The 25161-nt window shown below is 44.5% G+C and overlaps 1 protein-coding gene across 48 annotated transcripts in view; it reads right to left on the bottom strand.

The window, feature by feature from the left end:
- LOC119970160 (receptor-type tyrosine-protein phosphatase delta) overlaps nt 1-25161 on the bottom strand; it is a 2903826-nt gene that overhangs the window by 513333 nt on the left and 2365332 nt on the right. For all 48 annotated transcript variants that reach the window (XM_038804286.1, XM_038804284.1, XM_038804281.1 and 45 more), the window contains one exon: nt 10306-10473. In XM_038804286.1, the coding sequence (XP_038660214.1) occupies nt 10306-10369 (64 nt within the window). In that variant the 5' untranslated portion in view covers nt 10370-10473. The remainder of the gene's footprint in view (nt 1-10305; nt 10474-25161) is intronic.

Consider the following 25161-nt stretch of genomic DNA (forward strand, 5'->3'; position numbering starts at 1 on the left):
TAAAACACTATTGCATCTGAGTGAAGAATATTCCAACTGGATTGTAATGAACTGTGAACTGAGTGTTTGTTTTGTTCGATTGTTGGTTTCTCTGCTACAATGGCCCCAATTGCAGACAAAATTAGATTGGAATTGGCACAAAGGAAACTCATCGGAATAGCTATGAATGTATCAGTTTCTATTCTAATTAGATTCTACTAATTAACTATTGTTGCATCTGAAGTGTTACCGTTGGTACCTGAAATACTTCATGATATTCAGATTATATTTTGAAACTGATCAATTTTCTTCAGGGCCAGGTTCAAGCCATCAATGGATCAATCTGATAAGCCTTCTTCGGCTTCAGTGTATTCACTCAGCTAAATCGCTGGCTTTTAAAGCAGACCAAGCAGGCCAACAGCACGGTTCGATTCCCATACCAGCCTCCCCGGACAGGCGCCGGAATGTGGCAACTAGGGGCTTTTCACAGTATCTTCATTGAAGCCTACTCGTGACAATAAGCAATTTTCATTTCATTTTCATTAAGGAGGTGAACCTCTGTGCACTGGTTTAATTTTGACTCGCTCCCAACTGATTCCTGTTAATGCCAAACCCGCCTTATGAATTTACATCTGTTATTCCAGAGTCATCACCGCTATGCTATTTAGTGGGAGGTATAGATGCCTTGGGCAATATTCAGTTCAATTATTAAACGCACAGCATCAGCATTAGCTGAAAAATGGTTACAATCACCCTTCTTCCTAAACAGACATTCTGATGCTTAACAGGCATATTGTCAAGAGAAATGGAAACAACCTTTTTCACTGCTATTAGCTCATGATGCACCCTGGTCTTGAGCTAATTTCAACTCAATCACTTTCAGCTCATTTGAAAGAAATTGAGTCAGCAAAAGTAAGCAAAGCTTTCTCACAAAGTTACATAAGACACAGCAGAATTATCATCCACAATACTCTGAATAAATGTGAATGTTTCTGCATTGACTTAAGTATTAACAGATCCAAATGGACACTGCGCACATTTTTTGACCAAAGTGACAGCAAATATAAATGGCATGGCAGATCAATTTAGGGAAAAGGCCAAATTATAACATCACAGTCGGGAAAAGCTTCAACAACATCGCAGCTGAGAAAAGGGTAAAAACTGAGTAATAGTATTGAGAGAGAATGATGAAAAGGAGAACTAAACACTGTACTTTTGAGGGATGGAGATTAAAATTGAGGGGAGGAACATAAATGGACAGTATTAATGAAAAACCATTCCAACAGGAATGAAGCATGAGGTTGAGAGAAGGAACAGAGGCTGACTAGGATGAGGAAGTGAGCAAGCGATCTAGGCGATGGAGTGAATATCAGAGTAACCTTTGCATAAATGTTCTGTTTTTGTTCCAATAGTTTTTAAGACAGTGCATCACGGGATAACAGACTTCAGTGTGGTCACAAACATCCTGGTAATTCCAATCACAGTAAGATCTGTGCAGCAGAGGTTATGTGTCAATGTTGGCCTCTAGAACTCTTGGAACTTTTGTTCCAGCATCATTCCACCGACAAGGAGTAATGGACATGTAGCAAACAAATTCATTTCAGATGGGGTGTTTTCATGTGACATGCCTTTGCTGATGGCCAAGTGAGGTTAATCCTTGAGATGCAGATTTTACCACAAGTGCCGCACGTGAAACCAAGATGTGGGTGGTTATTTACAGCGTTGGTTTCTGTTGCAAAACTACAGTAGTCATTGGTCATCATGGCAGGGCATGCCAACCTAGAGTAGGTGTCACCATTTTCCTCTGTCGGCAGCTAGTGGCTCCCAGGACATTCATGTTTTATTGCAAGCATCCTTTAAGCGGAGCTTTGAGAGACCTACTTGATTACCTGCCTCTGGCTAACTGTAGATCTTCAGGCACGGCAAACACACAGGGTGCAATCTTCCGGTCATGCTGCACCGGAAAAGCATCTTGCTGCAGCGCAGTGTGACCGGTGAAAGCTGGGAGACCCCACTCCCGGGATCCACACGGCGCGCAACACCTCGCAAGATTCAATGCAATCTCTCGAGACGTTGCAAGGAGAATCTCGCCCACGATGGGTGGGATCACTTTTTGATAAATCTGCATATTAGCGCGAGGCAGTAAGCCTTCCTCTAATGTGCAGATTTCCAAGGTACCTGAGGCTTTGGGATTCAATCCCTTCGCCTTGGAGCTCCCTGATGTAAAAAACGGACTTATGTTCGGCCTCGGCGAGTGCTGGGAAACATGCAGCTAAACGCGCTCACTAGGGGGCTTTCTCCACTTTTGGGATCATCACGCCCATAGTGTTTCTAGACACACTCTTTAAGAAGATGGAATTTTTTTATCGTGACCTTGGCAAAGGACGTGTCAGTAGAGGTCCGATGCCCCTGCAGTTCGTGCAGTCTCCTCTGTCGTCATTGTATAATATCATGACTTTTGCATTATGCATCTCCTGTGGAATGAAGTCTATCTTCCAGAGAGAAGTTCATAAATGTGTGGCAGCAGATGAGGTTTTCCTTGCTTGAGAAGTTCAGCTGGGATTCCATCCTTGCCAGGTGTCCTTCTGTTTGCTAGGCGGTCAATGGTTTTTCAAGCACAAGCGATGAAGGTCCTTCATCTGACTCATCCATGACAAGAGGTTGCATGAGAGCATCACATGTGGAATGGGAGACGCCCATCTCATTGGAGCACAGCCCACAGTAATGTTGAGCCCACCAGGACACCTGTTTACTGTTGCTGGTGAATACTTCACCATCTGTCACCTTCAGGGTGATGGTAGGGCCAAACACCCCCTTAATACCTTCATGTATAGCTCAAAACATTCCATTGGCACAGGCAGTTTGGGTTTCTTGACGTAAGTTGATCCAATGTTTACTTGTGCAGTATCTTCCTGTATTTTTCAGAGTTGACTTGGCTACTTACAGATCGTGCAGTGTTTTAGCTGTTCGATTAATGCTGTGCGTCACGCCGACTTTTTGTTTTGCATCAATGATAGATGTCATCTGAGCTGAATAGGTCACAAACCAATCTTTGTTACGTGTTCTGCCTTTGCCAAATGATGCTTCTGCTGTTTCATAGATGATTTAACCCACTGATTTCCTTAAGCTTCATCGATATCAGCATCGGTGCTTCCTGGTTAACCTTCATGGCAGCACGGTGGTTAGCACAGTTGCTTCAGAGCTCCAGATCCCAGGTTCGATTCCCAGCTTGGGTCACTGTCTGTGCGGAGTCTGCACATTCTCCCTGTGTCTGCGTGGGTTTCCTCTGGGTGCTCTGGTTTCCTCCCACAGTCCAAAGGTGTGCAGGTTGGGTGGATTGGCCATGCTAAATTGCCCCATAGTGTTCAAAAAGGGTAGGTGGGGTTAGTGGATTGTGGGGATAGGATGGAGGTGTGGACTTAGGTGAGTTGGTCTTGCCGGTGCAGACTCGATGGGCCAAATGGCCACCTTCTGCACTATAAATTCTATGTCTATCTCTATGTTCATGGATAACAGTTGTTCCAGATACAATGGGAAGGTGCAGGTCTTTAGCATCATTACGTCTGTAAAGGATGTTGATGCATGGCAGGTCAGGTCATGTTTGGAGTGTGAAAAATTCGGAATGCAACTTCAGTCTCCTGCTGACGAGAGTGGTTGGTGTCACAATTTGAACTGTGGCAGGTGAGGGTGTGGAGAACAGTGGAAAGATCACGCTTTCCCGTGATGGCCAAGTCTAACTGATGCCACTGCCTAAACCTTGGGTGACACCATGATACCTTCTGGCTGTATCTGCGCTGAAGCAAAGTGTTAGTGATGCAGAGCACATTCAGAGCACAAAGCTCAAGGACCCATTGATCTTGCATTGATCTTGCTCACTCCATGACAACACTGGGGACCCCACTCCAGATTTTGTCACATTTCTCTGGGCGCATTGCGCTCAAGCGAGAGCACAACACAGCCGGATAATCCCGGGAGAGGCATGCAGCGAGCATGCCGACAGGCTCCACATCTCACAGGATTCACCTACGTCCAGCAAGACGTCGGAGTCGGAACTCCGCCCCAAATGAGCATGACCAAACGCCGTTCCCGGACGTAGGTCGAAAATCTACTTATGACCTAGTCATCCGATTCGATTCACCGGCCTCCCCAGGGAGGCTGAAGCCATGCGCTGATCAGTGCTGGTCCACACACATGTGGACCAGGTGGAATGGCCCCCGGCGGGGGGGTGGGGTCCCAGGCCATCGGAGACCCATAGGTGGTCAGGGTAAGAGCAGGATTTAGCCACGTGATTCCCAGCACTCGCAGTGGCAAGAAACATACTCAAGTTAGACAGGGTGCCTCAGCAGGGAACACATAGCCGAGCCTCACATAGCCTCTTTTTCTGCACTGAGAAGCTCTACTCGCCGGATCTCCTCAGTGGAGCGAAAGATCGGCACGCTACCAATCTCTGGAGTGCCCAATATGACCCCTAACCCTCCCTCAAGCCCTAACTCACTATGAGGGGGTTCCCGGGCCCACCCAACACCCACACAGAGTACGCCCATCCTGATCACCACCACGTGAAAAATGCCAGCTTGGCATCTTGGCAGTGCCAACTTGGTACCCTGGCAGTACCTCTGCCAGCTTTCAGTGCCAGGCTGGCAGTGCTAGGGTGCCTGGGTGACACCAGCAGTGCCAAGGGGACACCCTGTCCAAAGCGCATGCATCTGGAGGCCTCCAATCCACTGGGAGACCCCCACGGGTGCCGTTCCGTCTGGTCCCTGTTTGCGGAGACCAGTACCGAATGGCACTTGTCCGAGGTCTCCGAGACAAAGGCGATAGAACCCAAGGCCTCGGTGCCTTGGGAAACTGCATATTACAGTGAGTCTAGCTGCCTTGATCTAACATGCAGATATGCCAAAATTTGATCTAGCTCATAATGGGCGGGTTTTACATTGCAAAGTCTCACGAGATCACATTATATCTCGCGAGGCATTGCGAGCCGGGTAGATCCCAGGAATAAGGGTCTCCCTTCTTCCAACGGCTATGTTGCACTGCGGTGCGCTGCTTTCCAGGCAGCCGTTTGATCGTGCCCATAAGAAAAAAATAACAATTTGGGATGGAGACAATCTACTTCCCATCTCAACTGAAATGTGACATCAAATTCCGTCATTTTATTTTCCAATCTGTCGTGTATATAGAACATGGTGGAAGGTGTAAGTTACAGGATACATGTCAGTGGGTTGAATAGTGAAATTATGAGGATAGATGAATGAAACATCTGGAGTTTCGCTGAACTATCTGTAGCGATTTAGAGCTGAACTGAAGGAGATTAATTGGCTGAGCTGGATTCCACATTCCAGTATGTAACACATGAAAGGAGCCACCTTAGTGGGTCAAGCAGCTTTTTCTCAATCTATATTTAAATGTCATGCTTACATTACAATTGTATAGAACCTTGGTAATGTCACAGTTAAAAGGACTGTTCACCGATCTGGTATCTATATTGTAACAAACATATAGGGCCGTATTTTCAGTTATGAATTGGGACCCCAACAAAGATGGTGCCTGTGGTCTAAGTACCAGTCTGTGCCTCCAATCTGAACTTTGCTAACTTTCCCAAAGACAATGGGGAAGGTGGGGCATGGGCTGCAAAGTGCAGTTATCTGCCTCGTTAACTGGCCGTGTCAAGGTCATTAGGTAGCCTGTCTACGAACTCAGCTTCTGACTTTGAGGTCTTCATGGGAGCTCTGTGTGGGTGATCAGCTCTAGCCAGGTGGGTTCAGGGAGAGCAGCGCAGGGACAGTTTTATTTGATGCAGCAAGAGCGTAAAGCTTGGACAAAAATAAATCCCGAGCAGCAATGAAATTTGAAGAACCAGCCCTTCCCAACTGTAATCTGGGTTGCAGCTCTCCATTCGCCTTGGCTGCTTTGAAGATAAGGATCCTCTCAAGTGTTCCACAGACAGGGAGCCACAGCAATGGCGGCTGATTCGGGCCAGATCGTGGCCCACTTCCCTGGTGTCCCCACCAATTGTACAGCTGACCCACCTCTAGTACCACCACAAATATCAGGCTGCATAGCAAATGGAGGCGGGTTCGGTCCCGCCTCCTGATGCCCAGCTGATGGGAAAATCCAGAGAATGGGGAGGGGCAAACAAGATTTACAAATCTTATCCCAAAAATGGGGGGGCAGAACTGTCAGAAGAGATGAACAGGCCAAAGGCTTTTCCTTCAGGAAAGAGAGACTGAGAAGTGATCTGAGGACGGCCTTCAAAATTATGAAGGGGTTTGATCGAGTAGAATAAAGCAGATGTTTCCACCTGTTAAGGCCCAAAGCTAGGGTCCGTGAATGCAAGTTAGTTTCTAATTGTTCCAACAAGGAATTCAGGACTAACTAAAAGAAATGTACGATTGAGTAAATATTGGCTCCAGGATCATCCTTCACCAACTGCTTTGTGTGTCAGTTTACCAATCCAAACTAATTCTCTGTCCATATAATAAAAGCAAAATGCTGCAGATGGTGGAAATCTAAAGTAAAAACAGAAAATGCTGGAAAAGCTCAGCAGCTCTGGCAGCACAGCACCTGTGGAGTGAGAATCAGAGATAATGTTTCAAGTCTTTTTTGGGCCTTGGGGAGTTTCTCCCTAGTCCAGCCCACACTTGGAAGTCTTTTCAGCAGTGGGAAGCTGAACTTGCTGGCGAGACTGGCTCCTCAGAGATGGGGGAACATTTTGAAAGGGTGCCCTGATCTCGAAGTGAGCTTGCGGGTCCCCTACATCCCCACCCATGGGCAATACCAGCCTGCAGACATGGACGTTACCCCACCCCTCCAAGTGAGAACACCCAGCTTTGGGGTCGCTGAGGGCCCCCTCCCCTTTTCAGGCCACCCCGCCCAACATTTCCAGCTCCCCCTTCACCCCCGCCAACCTTTATGAGACCCCTTGAAATGAAATTAAATGAAAATCGCTTATTGTCACAAGTAGGCTTCAAATGAAGTTACTGTGAAAAGCCCCTAGTCGCCACATTCCGGCGCCTGTTCGGGGAGGCTGGTACGGGAATTGCACCGTGCTGCTGGCCTGCCTTGGTCTACTTTCAAAGCCAGCTATTTAGCCCTGGGGTAAACCAGCCCCAGTAATAGACCCCTTCATACACCCCCTTCACGCCCTCACACTTCATATGCCCTCACCTCTCCCCTTTCTTGGGCATGGCTCCCCTCAGATCCCGACACTTGGCACTGCCAGTGTCCAGTTGGCACTGCTTTGGTGCCCAGGTGCCGGGGGTGCCAGGGTACTGCCCTGCCCTGTCCTCGACCACCCAGGGGACTCCAATGACCTCCGAGACGACTGAGTAGCCATTGTGACTGGTCTCCGCCTGTGGAGACCAATACTAATCAGCGCCCGATTGAGGAATCGCCCGGCACTGGGTGAACGTGGCGTCAAAATGGCCGCACATATTTAAATGAGATTATCTGGATCCCACCCAGCGAGTAGCACGGGTGGAGCAGGGCGCGACTTGGTAGTAGAAACACGCCTGTTTACTCAGATGTTCCCTGCTTCCAGACCTGCTGACTTTTTTCAGCATTTGCTGTTTTTAACCCTCTGCTGTGTTCTCTCCCATAACCCCGTGTCTACCTCTGCTTCAAATGTTCATCCAATATGCTACAGCACAGGCTTGACTCAACAATTTCTTTCAACATTTGTGGAAAACAAAATGCAAATCACGAAGTATCACTGGAGAATACAACACCATAATTAAACCATCTACAAATACATTCATTAATCACCGTGTCAATGTGTCAATTTGCTTTTAGTGTCTTCATGTGTCATTAAATTGAAAATCAATCCGTTTGCAGATTTCTATGTTAAATTCGAGGCATATATGAAATTATACCTGTTATTTAGGGACAAATTATTGCTTCAGCTGACATGATAATTTGTGGTTTGGCTTCTTTTCAAATTATCCCATTCCTTTTCCACAATGCACAACGTGACTTTGTTTAAAAAATAATTCTCAGGCTTCAGGAGGAAAATATATTTTTACGTTTATAATTGCTAGAAAGGCATGGCGGTCAGATGTGCGAGATTTCTGAAAAAGTACTGCCCTTCCAGCCAGCATTTAAAGACCCTCCGAAAACTTCAGAGCAGGGGGGATGTTATTTCGCAATGATCTGCCAAGTAACAAAATGGCATTCTTGAAAATGACCCCTTTCAAAGCTTTTGTGTTCCCTCAATTTTATTGGGTCATTAGTTCTGGAGAGCAGACAGTCTCTTTTATGTTGCCTGAAGGGGGGCTGGCAGGTGTGTCCCAACTTCAGAATTAGAACTAGCTTTAAAATGTTGATGGTATGTTTAGTACCCAATTCAATTGATTTTTCCAGATGATTGGTTCACCTGTACAAATTATCAATCTTATTACTCCAAAACCTTTGTACCAGAAATACTTTTGTTTTGTAGTACAAAGACCAGACGTTACTACTTGTGACATTCAAATGACCAATACCACTGAATGACATCATTCAGTAACATTACTGCAGCACCTCAGTACTGTCGAGCATGCATGTATGCAATTCAGACAACAATGTGAAGAATGAATGGATTTTAAATAGCCTCATTTTAAACAGGTACAGATTGCTCGTTTTGACCAATGCATCTGCCCATGAATGTACAAATTCAGCTGTAGAATAAAAGCAAATGCACTGCACAGTAACATCAATCCATCCAGTACATTCAAAAAAAAATCACATCGACTGTATTAATTTCAGATGAAAGGAGACAAATGCTCCAAACTCTTCTCTCCCTTTCTCTCACCCTCCCTTTTTGATCCTGTAACGGACAGTTTGCCAAGTATTTGTTGGACATGTTGGGATGCATTTTCATCAACAAATGGATGCAACAAAAATACATTCATGCTCAGTGACCCTTTATTCCCTTCTCACGGTTGTAATCTAATGATGTCATTAATTGACCTCTATTTGAGCCCAACATAATGCATTTTGGATTATTTTCTGACACAATGAGCAACAGCCGATTTTAAAACAGCAACATTTCTAAAATAGATATCCTCATTATCAAATGTGCATTCTCAAGTCGTCACTTTGAATTAATCCTTTTACCCCTATTGTTTTTTCCATTGTTAAAAGTGGTGTTTGGCAAAGGTTGAATATATTCCTTAAAGATACATACAAGGCTGGAAGATTTAAAGATTTAAAGTTTGAAATTACCACCGGCCTAATGCACTGAGACCAGTACAATTGGCAGAAATCTCTGGCAGAGAGAGTGCAGATGGCTCCACAGGGCAGTGAATGCATCGCAATGCAAATGGCATATGGTTACTGCAATCAGCTCCCGCACAAAGGAAGCTTCTTGCTTTTTGCTAACCCTTTCTAACAAACGGTAAGTCTGTGTTCATTTTATTTTCTATTGATGGACCTGTGGTGTCTGCTCCTGACTCTGCTACAGTATATTGTAGTTCTGCATTCTTCAAACCCACCTTGGTTTCATTATAATCAGAGAGGAAACAGCAAAGCTGTTGATCTACAGGAACCCATTGTTTACTGAAGAGCCAATGCCATTGTGTGTGGAGTCAGGACCGTCATGCAATACGTAATGTTAATCACTCGTTTCTCACATTACTAACGGAAGAAAAGGACAGGGGAGGACAGGTCACAAGACAAAACCTGGGTTGATAAATATTTAAGAACACAATGTGTATTCAAGAACACAAAATTAGAAGTTACTTCCAAATTACAGCAAAACAAATCTTTCTCAACACTGGATGTGACTTTCTTGCCAACCTGGGTGTCATCCTGTAAGGAGAGTTCAGCACAGAGCCCGATTTTTGAGGGAAACATACAAATATTGTGACTTTTTATGGACCTTTAAGCACTCTAGCTCACAGAATTAACTAAAGCACACTGCAGCACACAGGGTGTGTTGCGCTTGTAAACAATTGCCACGATGATGCCTGAAATTTGCCCCAGTGTTCAAGCTTCTGTCAGCTTCATAGCGCATTACATTATTGCATTTTATATCATCCTCAGGACGGTCTGATGACCAGAAATTTCAGGCACACAGTAGATCCTGAAAGCATGTGGGCTTGTGATGAGAAACATGAAAGCATACACAGCAGTGAGATATCTGATGCAGGCCACATTTCCAACTGTGCGAAGAAAAAAAAATGGCAGCCAGATCTAAAGATAGGCTCATATGTCCCTCTGAAGACCTTCTGTTATAACCTTTGGATAAGTTTAACGAGGATGTTACAGGAGCCTGAACATGGGAGGGAGAGTGGGGGCGATAACTGACCCTGCAAAATAAGGTAAATCTAATGCTAGAAGTGGACTTACCCTCAGCATTAGTACGTAGTAGGAAGCACAGGAACACCACCAGAGGCCTGATTTTATGCATCATCCGACAGCTTGGCACCAGCAGCCTTTGGCAGCCTCGTTCTCACTGTCTTACAAGCTGCTGCAAGTAAGTGCAGTCTGAAACTATAGATGCTGTGTGTTCAGTACCTGCAAAAGCACAGACAAAAAAAAAACGAATTAGAAACTCTGCAATATCCTTTTGCATTTCCAGATCATTTACCATTTAAATCTGCTTCGTAAATGAGTGCAACTACAACTACATTGCCCAAACAGAAACAGAACAAGTCAGAAAGGGCGTATCACCATGTAAATCACCATTCCACTGGAGCAGCCTTTGCAGTTTACAGGCAGACATCGTGTAAAGTGAAGCCAAAACAAAATAAAAAGAAAATCCTGATCAGTCCTTCAAATTCCTCTTCCTTAGCCCCGTCTCCATGTTCACCTATCCGTGGAATCCTCCAATCCAAACAGACCGAGTTTGCAGGTACCCAACGCGCAGGGAATGGGAACAAGAAGTCTTCCCCACCCCCTCTCCTCGACCATCATGATAGAACAGTAAATGACAAGTGATGTCCACTCCTGTCGCTCCCAATCCACATCCTAAACAGTAATCCTCAATCGCCAGATGCTTCTTAACATTCCCAGGTCTGTTGCAGTGTAGGTTACAGAGAAAAGCGCATACAAAAGGGAGGAGACTTTTGAGTGAAGTGTGCAATAGACACGGATGGGGGTCCTGAATTGGTGCCAGCATCCCCCATGTTGTAAGCAGAGTGTTGCTTCTGTTATTGATGTACCAAAATCAGGTCTCAAAATTAATGTTGAACGCATTTTACGATGACTTGTCACCTCCAATACACAAATACATTTTTCATATTCAATTTTCAAGATGTTGGTCTAAAGATTCAGCAGCATGACGGATTTTTTGCTTAAATAACGGGGGGGAAAACGCGAGGCAGAAATCACAGTTGACATTGCACTAACAACAGAGACACTATATCACAGCAAATGTGCCAGCCTGCTGTCACTGACCCATCACCTCTCCAAAGTAGATTGGTAATAAAATGTTTTCAAGTGAATCATTATATAATTATCGCTGATCAGATCACTTTCATACTGACAGCAACCTTTCTTTTAACTGTGTAAATGTAGAGGAACATTTTAGTCAAGCTTCAGAGTCGGAAGGCTCTCTTCCTCATTTGCAAGCAGCTACTTTTCTTTAAAGCAAACTGCAATTACTGTGTTGCAATAACCAAAGGGGATGGGGCAACACAGAAAATACAGAGCAAGGAAAGATGAGAGAGAGCGGTTGGGTGGGAATTAACGGCCTCGTCGGGCCAGACTTGGTGGCGCAATGGGGCCATTGAATCTTGCAAGAGGCCCCTTACCAGATTTGCGACTCTCGCTGAATCTCAGGAGTTATTGCGATCTGGATCTCACCCTCACTTTGCGAGATCCAGATATGCATTTTAATGATTGTTTAAATATGGGCTTGCCAGATTCCCTCGGAGCCTGGGAACTAATGGCCTCCCCAGCGAGGCCACGACCAGGCGCTGTTTAGTACTCGTCCACACAAATGTGGGCTAGTCGCAACGTCACCTGTGTGTGTGTGGGGGGGGGGGAGGAGACCACCCCAGGCGATCGAGCAGTGGGCGCACCAACTGGCACCCTCACCACCAGCCTGGTACCTTGGCACAGCCAACCTGGCAGTGCCAGGGTGCCCTGTTGGCACTGTCAGGCTGGCAGGGCACTGCCAAAGTACCAGGCTAGCAATGCCATGGTGCCCAGGTTCCTGGTTGCCCATGTAGAGGTCAGGCCCAGGGTGCGATGAGGTGAGATGAGGGGGGCTCGAAGATCCCGGAAGATGTGTTGGGTGAAGTGGGGGTGTCTGGGGGCCATGGTGGGGGTCAGAAGGTTCGGGACTGCCTTTAAAAATGGTGACCTGATCCACAGGTAGTCTTCCTGCAATGGCGAAGTGCGCCCGTCAGTGCAGGAAATGAGTAAAATGCGGCCTCGACGCGGAGTTGCTCGCCGAGGCCAAAGAAAATGGCAAAGTATCGTTGAATACCGAGGTCTTCCTTGGCGCCTAAACCGCTCAAAAGTGGACTCTTTTTCTTGTTGAAGCATGCCCTGCGTGTTTGAGAGAAAGAGAGAAATAAAGAGAATTGCAGAGAAAGATTGGGCTAACTGGTGGTTTGTCTTTTATGCTTCTCTGCACATTTACCAAGACTGTTGCTGTTCTGTCTCAAGTAACACACATTTTCATAACATTCCTGTTCAAACAACATCCCAGCTCTAATGAAGTACTACTAATGCAGTTGAGGTATCCCGTGTTCATAACAAGTTAACTTGTCACCCTGGACAGTTATGATAACGTCATCCTTATTGTGAATTATTCATTTAGGGACTTCCATATGTTCACAGGTTTTGGAATAAATGCAAAACATCATGGCCCCATCGAAGGAGGGTCATATGGACTCGAAACGTTAATTCTGTTTCTCTCTCCACAGATGCTGCCAGACCTGCTGAATTCATCCAGCATTTTCTGTTTTTATTTCCTTTCACTTGCATCCGCAGTATTTTGCTTTTATTATATTATTATGGACCCAATTTCATTTGGGGGTCAGGTTTTGGTTTGACAAGATTTGATGTCAGCTTAAAACTCACACACTCTGTCAAAAAAGAGGCAAAAGAAATTGTAACTCCCAGTAAGTTTCAACCCTCCCCAGTGACCAGGATTTTCATTCTGAATGGAGAAAGGGCAAATTGAAATTAAAGAGGACACAGTGAAACAGGGGCACAGAGAATGGAGGAAAGACACTGCAAATGGAAAGAAGACAAAGCAAAATGAAAGAGGGCACAGAGAATGGAAAGAGAACACAGCGAATGAAAAGAGGACAAAATGAAAAGAAAGATTACATGCAGAATGGAAAGAGGACACAGCAAATGGAAAGAGGACACAGCGAGCGAATTGAGGGAAAGCAAATGTAAAGATGGCACAGCAAATGGAAAGAAGGCACTGAGCGGAAAGAGTGCACAGAAAACGGAAAGAGGACATAGCAAATGAAAAGAGAACACAGCAAATGGAAAGAGGACACAGCAAATTGAAAGAGGACACAGCGAGCAGATAGAGGGCACAACAAATGGAAAGAGGACACAGCGAGTGGAAGGAAGGCATGGTGAGCAGAAAAGGGAAAGATCGAAATGAAATATGACACAGTGAAAAGAAAGAGGGCACGGAGAATGGAAAGAGGACACAGCCAGCAGATTGAGGGCACAGCAAATGGAAAGAGGACACTGTGAGTGGAAAGAAGGCATGGTGGAAGGAAAACGACAAATCGAAATGAAACAGGACTCAGCGAAAAGAAAGAGGGCACGAAGAATGGAAATAGGACACAGCAAATGAAAAGAGGACAAATGGACAAGAAAGAGGGCATGGAGAATGAAAAGAGGCTACAGTAAACGGGAAGAAAACACCACAAATGGAAAGACAATACCGTGAATGGCAAGAGGACACACAAATGGAAATTGAACAAGGAAAGTGGAAAGAGGACAAGGCCAGTGGAAAGAGGACAAGGCCAGTGGAAAGAGGACACAGTGAATGGAAAGAGGACAAGGCGAGTGGAAAGGGGACATAACGACTGGAAAGAGGACACAGACTGGAAATCAGGCACAGCGAATGGAAAGAGGGCACAGCAAAGGAAAGAGGGCACAGTGAATGGAAAGAGGACACAGCAAATGGAAAAAGCACACAGTGAATGGAAAGAAGATACAGTGAATGGAAAGAGAGAATGGAAAGAGAGCACAGCAAATGGAAAGAGGACACAGAAAATGGAAAGAAAACACAACAAGCGGAAAGAGAACACAGCGAACGGAAAGAGGACAAGGTGAGTGGAAAGAGGACACAGAAAATGGAAAGAGGACCCCGCAAATGGAAAGGAAGCACAGCGAATGGAAAGCAAGCACAGCAAATGGAAAGAAGGCACAGCAAATGGAAAGAGAAAACAGTGAATGGAAAGAGAACACAGCGAATGGAAAGAGAACACAAGTGGAAAGAGGACACAGCGTCTGTAAAGAGGCAGTGATCATTTTCTTGTGCATTAATAGTTAAATTCATGAAACTGATAACAGTTTACCAAGACCCCTGTATCTAAAAACCAAGAGGGTTAAAATTGTTCATTGTCAATTTGGGCTTAGCTCCTCTGGCAGAATTACTGGAAATGAAGATATTTAACACTTGGGATGCAAGTTCTTGTTGTACTGTGACTGCTGACTGTGGATTAGGGGCACTGACTCTTAAAATTTTTTACCTTGGTTGTGGAGCTTTGTTCAAGGAACATTTACCAATTTGGATTAGGCTCTACAGATGATTACTTGCAAGGTCGGTGGCCTGTTCCTCATAGTTGACCCCAGTTTATTCCAGCACTTGTGTTCTGTGGCACACAGGTTAAAACAACATGAGGTTCACTGAGGCAGCAAGTGTTCAAAGGTACTGGTGGGAATGCCATGTTGTGACGGCGTGTTACTGTCACTGCTGACTGTGAAGTATCATATTTATATCATTGCCAAAGTGTCAGACCCTCATGGTTTACAATGATTACAAGAAGATTCAAATACTTACAGAAACAGCCAGGATGTACTTGAAAACATTGGCACCACCCAAAATAGAGAGCAAAGCGTCATTTATTTGGTTTTCAATACACTGCAAGGCCACAGGAAAGACATACACTGATTTTATATTTATAGGTTACGCCGCAGTGGAGGGGAGGATGATTTTGACTTCTCACTGTATGTCGGCAACATCATAAACATTGCTGCAAGATTCCTCACATTCACTATTTCTCTGATTAAATGGTTAAAAATGTCCTAAAAGAACATGTTCACCTGTTCATCATCAGTGAACAGTAGGATCACTGCTAATGGATATTGTTAATCTATAATATAACCAGAGGAAATCTTTCCCCCAAATCTATGCATCTAATGTGACCTCAAGGTTGATGCAAAATTAGCCACGCAACATTGCCTCGCTGTATTGAATTCTCCATGGAGCTGAAACTTGAAATATAGCAATTTATATCTCCATCTTGTCAGTTGTATACTTTGTACTATCACACGCACAGTATCTAACTTCAATTTCATGGTCTCAACTTATCCCATTTAATGCATCACTTAGAAGTGCATTTGCAATGGGGACCTTTAGCCCCTCATGAAATATTTCCCTTTTCTGTTCACAAGGGAAAATATTCCTCACTTTTCTTCACGAGAAATGATGTAGTCCCGCACCAAATCCACCCCGCTCCCTCCACCCCCTCAATTTTTGGTTCCTCCAACTATCTAACATCTGAGTGAGCGTCAGTTCGCCAACTTCTATCAGCTTTACTTTCAAGTCAACAATATGAGCTGCACGAACAGCTACGCAGATTGACTCGCCCTCTAATTTTCCTTTGCTGCCTTTGGAAAAGGACAGTCTATCTATCACACCCACTTAATTCCTCCCCGTGACAACTCTGAAGAAAATGAAAGAGATGAAGCCGCAAAGTAGCAGTCTTTAATGCCACTCCAAACTACACAACAACCCTGAAATGCAGCTCTCGATATGTTCACCAGAGACGTATGGTAGGAACTATCTACGGCAAACTCACATTCCTCGTGAATGTGACAGAAGACACAGATAGCCCTCGATCGAGCTACAAAGTTCTGATGAATGATGCATAAACAAACCCCAAACCAATTGGTAATGTATTTTTCTCATGCCACTATAATGAGGTAAATTGAAAATGTAAAAACATTTCAATATAATTATATTGATATCAAATAAATTGTCGATGTCACAGGGAAACATTTTTCAGCAGGCCGCTACAATTGAAACAAAAATCACGTTCATCAAGTTCAGGTTGGCGCTGAGGAGTGAAACACTTCCCTTTTCAGTGCCCAAGATCGTGTGAGGTACCATTAGCAACAGAGTAGTGCTCTCTCTACTTTGTCCCACCCCACTACTGCGCCAGTGCGCCACCTTGCTCTGTTTGCCAGTCTCTCTGAGTGAGATCACCACTCCGTACAAAATTAGAGAACGTGGTGTGGGCCCAGGTTCGGACTGGGAATTCGATTGAGGCTGACCAGATTAATTTCGCGTTGTACATACTTTATGGACCACAAACAGTAACGACTTTCATCACAAAGCTGCGGGCCAGAATGCAGACTTGTAAGCGAATGGCCCACTGCACAACCCTGTTTCCCCCATCACTGGATCAATTGTGATTCCCTTCGAAAGAAATAAGAGAACTATTTCATGGAGGTGACTTAACTGCACGAGGGTCAAAAGCTAGTGCTTGAAAGATTTGTGGGAGTATCATGAAATACAGAACATGGGGCGGGATTCTCCCATGCCCTGGCCACGTGTTCCTCGGCGGCGCGCCGTTCGCTGGAGGCGGGATTCTCTACTCCCGTCGCTTGTCCAAGGGATTTCCCATTGTAACCACCCCACGCCGCCGGGAAACCCGCTGGTGGGTTGTGTTGTCGGCAGGAAAAGTGAATGGGAACGATCGGTGAATTCGGGCCAAGGTGCCAGAAAAACGAGAGAAACTAAAAATCCCGGACAATGATTCAGTAAACCTTTCTTCCAAACAGGCAGATTCCTCTTGGAAGAACCACAAGGCTGACTGAGCTGATGATTTCCGCAGTGGCTTTCATCCCATTTCCCAATCCGTCAGAGAACTGAATTCATAAATGCTCCAGAAAATCTGACATGGATATAGCATTCATTGAGAAACTATTGACGAGTAGAGGACAGTCACAGCCAAATATAATTTCATAAATGCTCTCAAGCACAACAGCAAGTTGCGACTGTACTGGAGTTTGCATTATATCTCCGAAGATTGATTTTTTTAAAAACTCAGATCGACTCTCAGCTAGTTAAGAACTGTTTTTTTTCTTATTGCAACATCATTTCAGCAGAACAACGTGTCTGTAAGATTTTGATGCCGTCTGTTTGTCAGATTTTATGTTGTTGAAAACCCTTCAATTTGACTGAGACATAAAAAGAACAAACACAATCTAACAGCTAGGAGACATGTTAGTGCAGTGGAGATTTGTCTAAATCTTGTTCTCTTTCTTCCAATCTGTTCAATCTCATAGCTACAAAACCAAGACACAGAAATATCACCTTCCCATCAATACTGAACCGGCCACTTCACATAATAAAGTGGGGATCCCAGAGTGTGACATTTACCAAGTCCGTCCAAAACAAGGCTGAAAACATGGATGTCACGCTGAAGAATAATAAACATTTATTTACTTCTATTGAGTGAATGATGGTACAGTACATGGAAAATCAATACATTCCTTCTTTTACATTGTGAAATAAATCACTGTGACTTTCAAAAACATTCAGCTTTTTTGGCGTCTTTAAATGTCGCTCACACACCAGCTAAAACAGCAGAGAGGAATTATGGCATCTCCTCTGAAAAACCTATTTTCTTATCAACTTCCTCTTCCAGTTTTCCTCATCCCCCCTGCCCCCACTCTACCCCACCAAAAAAAACCTCTTCAGTAGGCAGTCATGCATCAAGAAGCAGTTTGATCCTAAGTAATTTACCTCAGCGCCAATCATGTCTGAACCTTGATCGAAAGTCCTGGTAGGCTTAGTCACAAGAACACACAGGCCGGCTCCAGATGAGGAAGGCCCCATCCATCCCAAGTCATCCAAACAGAGGGTGAGAAAAATCAACAGTCCATTCATCACAGCATCCAATCGTTTATTAGATGATTCCAATTTATTTTTGCCATTAATGTGGTACCCAGAAATGTATTCTAGATGCTGAGCATGTAAATAATTTGCTGACAGCAGTCTAAAAATGCCACCAGTTTCTCCAACCTCAACTTGAAGCACTAATCTGCATATAACTTCCTTTTTTTAACAGAAATTTAGAGTAACCAATTATTTTTTTTCTAAGTAAGGGGCAATTTAGTGTGGCCAATCCACCTAACCTGCATATCTTTGGGTTGTGGAGGTGAAACCCATGCAGATGTGGGGAGAATGTGCAAACTCCACACAGAAAAAGTGACTTGGGGCCGGGATCGAACCCGGGTCCTCAGCGCCTTAGGTAGCAATGCTAACCACTGCGCCACCGTGCCGCCCATATAACGTCTTCAAAGTGTTTGCTGTCTTAAATGCCTCTGTGAGGTCGCTTCTCAGTTAATTTATTCCAAGGCCAAAAAGTGCAAAATCTTTGGGTGGTTTTCTCATAACACAGTCCCCCTCATGTTCGGAATTAGTCTCAACATTCTTCGGTAAAACATCTTCGCTAAAAAGCTTGAATGTCTCCCTTATGCCTTGTTGACTAAAACTGGCTACAGCAGTCAAGGTTTTATTCAACTGTAGCACTGCACGTTTGTTTGTTTGATTCGCAGCAACTTATTCCCTACCGTTTTGACCAGCATTCCCTTTGCTTTCTTGAATGCCACTTTGCAATGACTGGACTTGGACGCAAAATTCGCTCTAATTTTCTTTGCTTTGCACAAAACATTTTCACACACTTCCATGGGCCATTCGCCTACTTTTTCAGATGGCTATTCAGCCCAGTTGGGAAATTGCATGGAGGCTGCAAGTACTAAATCTCATTGAACTTCATCCTCAGCTTTTCCAACACCTTTCATGGTGGGACACATGTCGTCCATTATTTATTCCTATGTAAAGGTAAAGTCGCCATAGTCCCAGATGACCATGGGCTGCTTTCCCCTTCGAGGGGGAGAGCGGACGAGTTGTGATTTAACCTGAGAATCACCACACCTCAGGCGAGGGGCAAGGTTGAGAAGGCAGGGCCTTCATGAATAACCTCAGCCGGAATGGGAATTGAAGCCGTCCTGCTGGCCTTGTTCTGCATCACAAACCAGCTGTCCAGCCAACTGAGCTAAACTGGCCCCCCTATTCCTGTGTAATAATTAGATTGCTCCTTAGAATAGAATAATAGGCTGGGATTTTCAATTGCCAGCAAAGTTGGGAAGGGATGCAGGCACAAATTGAAAATCCTGTTCCCAGAGGATGGCACTAGCTCGTGCCAGCTCCAAAATGTACTGTGATTTTCTATGGGAGACTGATGGCGGTGGTGATGGGAGGGGAGGGAGGGGGATACACAGGGAATCCGCTCAGCTCCAATTAACTGTCAATAAAGCTCCTTGAGGAGCTTGTGAATGAGCCAGGGAGGGTGAGGATGCAATTTTCAAAACTGCAATCAGCAAACCCCCAAGAGTCGAGTGCACGTTAGTGCACAGCTGTTGGATTCAAAGCAGGCAGAAGTTAAAGTTTTTAATTGTGTTGAAACATTTTGTGGATCGTGTATTTGGCTGTTTGACTATTTTTATGCCCGGGGGTGGGGGGGCACTGCTGGGAGATTTTGCCGGCTCTCTCATGCAAGGCAGCAGCAGACGCCATCATGCCTCCTGGTAATGCTAGCTGTCACAAATCGGTCACTAAACTCACCCCCAGACCACTCAATCTCACAGCACAGTAGGAGGCCATTTTGCTTTTCGAAAGAGCTGTCCAATTTATTCCCACCCCCCCACTTTACTAAGGATGAGCTGGCGTTTTACATTTGATCTAATTCACTCTATACTGCCTGTGCATTTGATTAGCTTGCACCGAGCCTCTGAATCCACTGGTAATATAAATTAGAAACAGTAGGAGCACCACCACCAATCTCTGGGGTACGCCACTCAACAATTTGCAGCACATCAACATCCCTCCAGTAACAGGTACCTGCTGCTTTATATCCCTCAATCACTAAAAACACCTGAGCTGAACCTCTAATGCACACTCAAAATCCACACTCAAAATCCACATTACACTTTCTAGCAGGGGTTGCTGGGCAGTAATCAAAAGTGCAAAACCTGGATGGCTTTCTCTGCCTCTAAGCAGAGGAAAATGAAGCTAATTGAACAGCTTCAAGCATCCCCCTACATTCGATCAGTTAACAAAGCACAAGGAAACCTGCAATTTCCTGGTTTGTGTGATGTAACTACTCACAGGGCAAACTCACAGCCATTTGGGAGGCCTTTCCCGATGAATGCTTACATTATAAAATAACTTGATGTCCGATTGGGGGAAAAAACTTATTCGACTTTTTTCAAGGAGGTCCTCCAAATCTTGTTTCCTCTGTCGCAGAAATCAAGGTAAGACTTAATTCGCACATTCTAAAGGACTCATATATGTTACTGCCCGTCAAGAACAGATGTTTCTTAAATAGCATTGCAGTACAATTTATAGAAGGATGTGCAACGCCAGATTGGCCTCCATTTCATCATCAGTTTGGTAGCCCAGGGTGTTCTGTAAAAACTGTACATTCGGTTACCTCATGACTTGGGTTTCCTACAATCCTCCGAATCACGTTTGATGCTCACACACAATTTAATTTAGTTGCTAAATTGTTACCTCTTGACGCCAAGTCTCTCAGGTTTTATAACAAAATTGCCAAGAGCGGACAAAATTCGCCTTTATTTATGTTTCTTCCAGATCTGCAGTGCATAGCACAAATTTCATTGTAAAATATTATTTATCATCCACCCTTACTCCCAGAGGAACTCAGGTGAATGCATCACTCAGAGCAGGGGGGGGGGGGGGGGGGGGGGGCGGCGCAGACTGAGAGGAATAGGGTCATGCCTGGGAACTAGCCCCATGACATGGCCTAGACCAGGGGTGGGCAAACTTTTCCGTGCAAGGGCCGCATTCAGAAATTCACAATTCACAAAGGGCCGCATAGTATATTAAGTAAAATAATTACTTCACCCGGTTATGATTGTGGGCGCCTCATATAGAACATAGAACAGTACAGCACAGAACAGGCCCTTCGGCCCTCGACGTTGTGCCAAGCAATGATCACCCTACTCAAGCCAACGTATCCACCCTATACCAGTAAGTAACCCAACAGCCCCCCCACCCGTTAACCTTTAAAAAAAAAATTAAAAAAAAAAAAAAAATTTGTTTAAAAAAAAAAATTTTTTTTTTTTTTTTTAATGACTTGGTGGGCCGCAGAAATACCTTTGGCGGGCCGCATGCGGCCCGCGGGCCGTAGTTTGCCCACCCCTGGCCTAGACAGTGCCCAGCCACAGCTGAAGGGAAGTGGGGGTAGGAGGGTATTGCAGTCCCTGGTGAACGTTTTCACACTGAAGCTGACTTTAGAAATTGCGCCCTGATCTTTAAAAAAACTAAGTTGCTCCCTCCGTCCCTCTAAACCTAGTCCTTTGATTAAACCCCTCCAATTTTACCTAAGTTTTTCCACTTGCTCCATCTCCACTGAAAGTACTGAATATAAATGGAATGTGGTTCCGCTGTCACAGCAGGCCTCTAGCTTCTTGCTTCGAGGGACATTTTTCCTTTCCATATGGACAGGAAAAGTGGCACATTCAACAAAGACACATACCTGAATGTGATCCTATCCCCTACTAACATCCCACACATGAATCCTCCAGTGGGAGTAATCAGATACTGTAGTGACCTGGAACAGGAATCATTCATCAAGACATTGGACAGCGGTCTACTTCAAGGCCTCAACCAATGTTATTTTGCAATCAGCCAGTAGGAGGTACAATAGAGCAAATATCAGGGACTCTCCCTTCAGGGGTACCTGTGCTATGTTGCCATCCATTGGAAACAGTCCCAGCAGACTTGGGTGTCGAAGTGTTCAGATCATGAAAATGTCAAGGACAGGTACAGGAAAGGAAAAAAAAGGTGAACAGAGATGCCGGCATTTCTATCTGGAGGACTGGAATGCAAGGGGTAGGCTACATGCTTCAGCTGTACGAGCCTTTGTTAGCCCACATCTGCAGTACCGTGAGCAATTCTAGGTACCACACCTTGTGAAAGATATATTGGCGTTGGAAAGATGTTAGAGTCGATTTACCAGAATGATATTTGTACTCTGAGGGTTAAATTGCAAAAAAGAGATGATACAAACAAGGAGAATATTCCCTGGAATTTACAAAGTTAAAGGATTATTTGATTGAAATTTTCAAGCAAGCAGAACAGATAAGGTAGACAGGGAGAGAGTGTCTCCATTGGTTTGGAGTCTAGGATGATGGTACACAGCCTAACAATTAGAGACAGGCATTTCTGGAGTAAAGTTAGGAAACATTTCCTCACACAAAATGTTGGCAGAAGCGGAGAAGTCTCTTCCACAAACGGCATTTGATGCTGGATCAATTGTTATTTTTAAACCTGAAAATGAAAATTTTTCAGGACTAAAAGGTGTTGAAGGAAATGAGGTAAAGGCAGGTACAGACTCAGGTCACAGAACAGCCTTTATCCAATGGGATTGCATAGCAGGCTTGAAAGGCTAAATGGCCCACTCCTGCTCCTACGAGTGGCAAAATGTAGATATAATCTAACAAAGTTCCCGATAAACTGAGAGAATGTGAGAATGAAATTCAGCCACTGTGGACCACTTGGCTCTTACTATCTTTTTAATAGAATGTCAGCATAAATGATTCACCAGCGGATGCTCCATTTCAGAATTGTTTGTATCAAACTGCCTATTAAAGTAGCTTAATTCATAAAACAATTACAATAATCACTAAAAATGTACAGTAATGTTTACTGATATTATTCAGAATGTACTGCTTGGTTATCCATTACCATGGGTGCAATTCAACGTATTTAAAAATAAGGCCGCTATCGGGCGCGTTTAGCGGGACGTAACTCAGCGGCTCCAGTACTGAAAAATACCCCGCGATTCAATGGCACTTTGCCGGGTCTTTTTTGGCCTCGGGGATTTCTCTCCACCAGGGCCGCACTTGGACAGCACCCTATGCTTGTGGGTATATGGATGGTTTTAGAATGATTGAAATTAAGTGTCGGGAGGAAAGGCTATCAGTTCTCTTCATATTTAAATTAAAGTTCAGCAGACAATGGTCAGTCTTGTCTTCATGCCAACGTCAGATCCAATTTAGTTAGCACTGCTTTACGTCCTGCTTGTGTCCCAGATGCAAACATACGACATACAATGCAGAAGGTGGCCATTCAGCCCATCGAGTTTGCACTGACCCATTTAAGCCCTCACTTCCGCCCTATCCCCATTACCCAATAACCCCTCTGAACCTTTTTGGACACTAAGGGCAATTTATCATGGCCAATCTTAACCTGCACGTCTTTGGACTGTGGGAGGAAACCGGAGCACTCAGAGGAAACCCACGCAGACACGGGGAGAACGTGCAGACTCCACACAGACAGTGACCCAGCGGGAATCGAACCTAGGACCCTGGCGCTGTGAAGCCATAGTGCTATCCACTTGTGCTACCATGCTGCCCTGAATAACCAATCAAAGTTCATGCACACAATTATTCACAATTCCACATACACACTCTTATGACACATGTAGTGGAAGATGAAAACTGTCTGCAAGTGAAGTATATAACTGTTATATGATGTTGTATGTGCCTGAATGCTATGGTAAAGGCAGAGCAAGGTTTCATGTGGGATTGAAGAATATCATCACCCAAAGTATGATGTACAGAGTCACATGGTAATAGGCAAAGATATCACTCTTGAAGCAGCCTGCATGGAGACAGCCACACCATGCATGACAGTAATTGGGATATTTACATAATTAGAGATTAACAATAAAATGGTTCTTCTTTAAGCATACAAGTCTCAAGATCTCAACATTCAGATATCAAATGAATCCATAATACAACATGGTGATCAGCGGTTATATGAAAGGTGCCATTTTAAACGATGAACCGAGAACAGAATCCCAAGATATAGAAGATGAAAATCAGCTGAAGCCGGACCAGAGGGACTTCTGTTGAAACAACACTCTAAGAAACTGTTGAAGACGCTTGGCTGGGGCAGTACAGTGGTGCAATGGTTAGCACTGCTGCCTCAGCACCTAGGACCCAGGTTCGATCATATCCCCGGGTCGCTGTCCATGTGGAGTTTGCAGAATCTCCCCATGTCTGCGTGGGTCTCAGCCCCACAACACAAAGATGTGCAGAATAGGTGGATTAGCAACGCTAAAATTGTCCCTTAATTGGAAAAAAATTTGGGCACTTTAAAGGTTCCATTTGCAAAATGTATACATACAGACACCATGGATAAAGAAACCTCAAGTCCTCTCTAGGAGAGAATAGAGTTTACATTCCCTTTGGAAGGAATGGTACAAACCCACAGTGTCCGGAAAAAGCAGATAGGTTGTTAATAAGGAGACACACAACATGAAGGAGAGTAAAAAGTGAATCAAAAAGAGATAACTAAGCATCAGAAACACAGAATACCTCTGCCATTCCTCCAACCATGACAGACCGAGATGTGGAGGAACTGTCATGCCTCAAGACCATCTGAATTTGTGAAGGTCAGGACTTGAGGTGGGGGGAGAAGGGATAGCAGGTGAATACTGTATTGCAAATAGTTATACTCCATTGGAAGGGAGGAAGGTTTTCCTTTGCAAGAAAGGGGGATATTGTATGTGCCTACAAGTCATAATTAAAGGTGCTCAGCAGAGCAAGGGTTAACACAGGCCTGGAGACTAGCACCACCAATGGTTTGCTGTATAGAGTCACATGGTGATAGGCAGAGAGAACATTCTGGAGGCAGTAGCGCCATGTATGGAAGTAACTGAGATCTGTATGTGGTTAAAGATTAATAATTATAAAAGGTTCCTGTTAAAACATACACGTCTCAAAATCTCATTATTGAGACAGCAAACAAATCCATAATGCAAGAAAATCAATGGGGGGGATTAAAGTGGCCCAGGAGAACAACAATTCAGGAAATTCTGGCAAGTCTTAAAAGACATTTAAACTCGTCAAGCTTTTCTAATGCTGAAGGAGAAGATGACTAGAAGAGTGGGA

Source organism: Scyliorhinus canicula, chromosome 8, assembly GCF_902713615.1.
Source record: "Scyliorhinus canicula chromosome 8, sScyCan1.1, whole genome shotgun sequence".
NCBI lineage: Eukaryota > Metazoa > Chordata > Chondrichthyes > Carcharhiniformes > Scyliorhinidae > Scyliorhinus > Scyliorhinus canicula.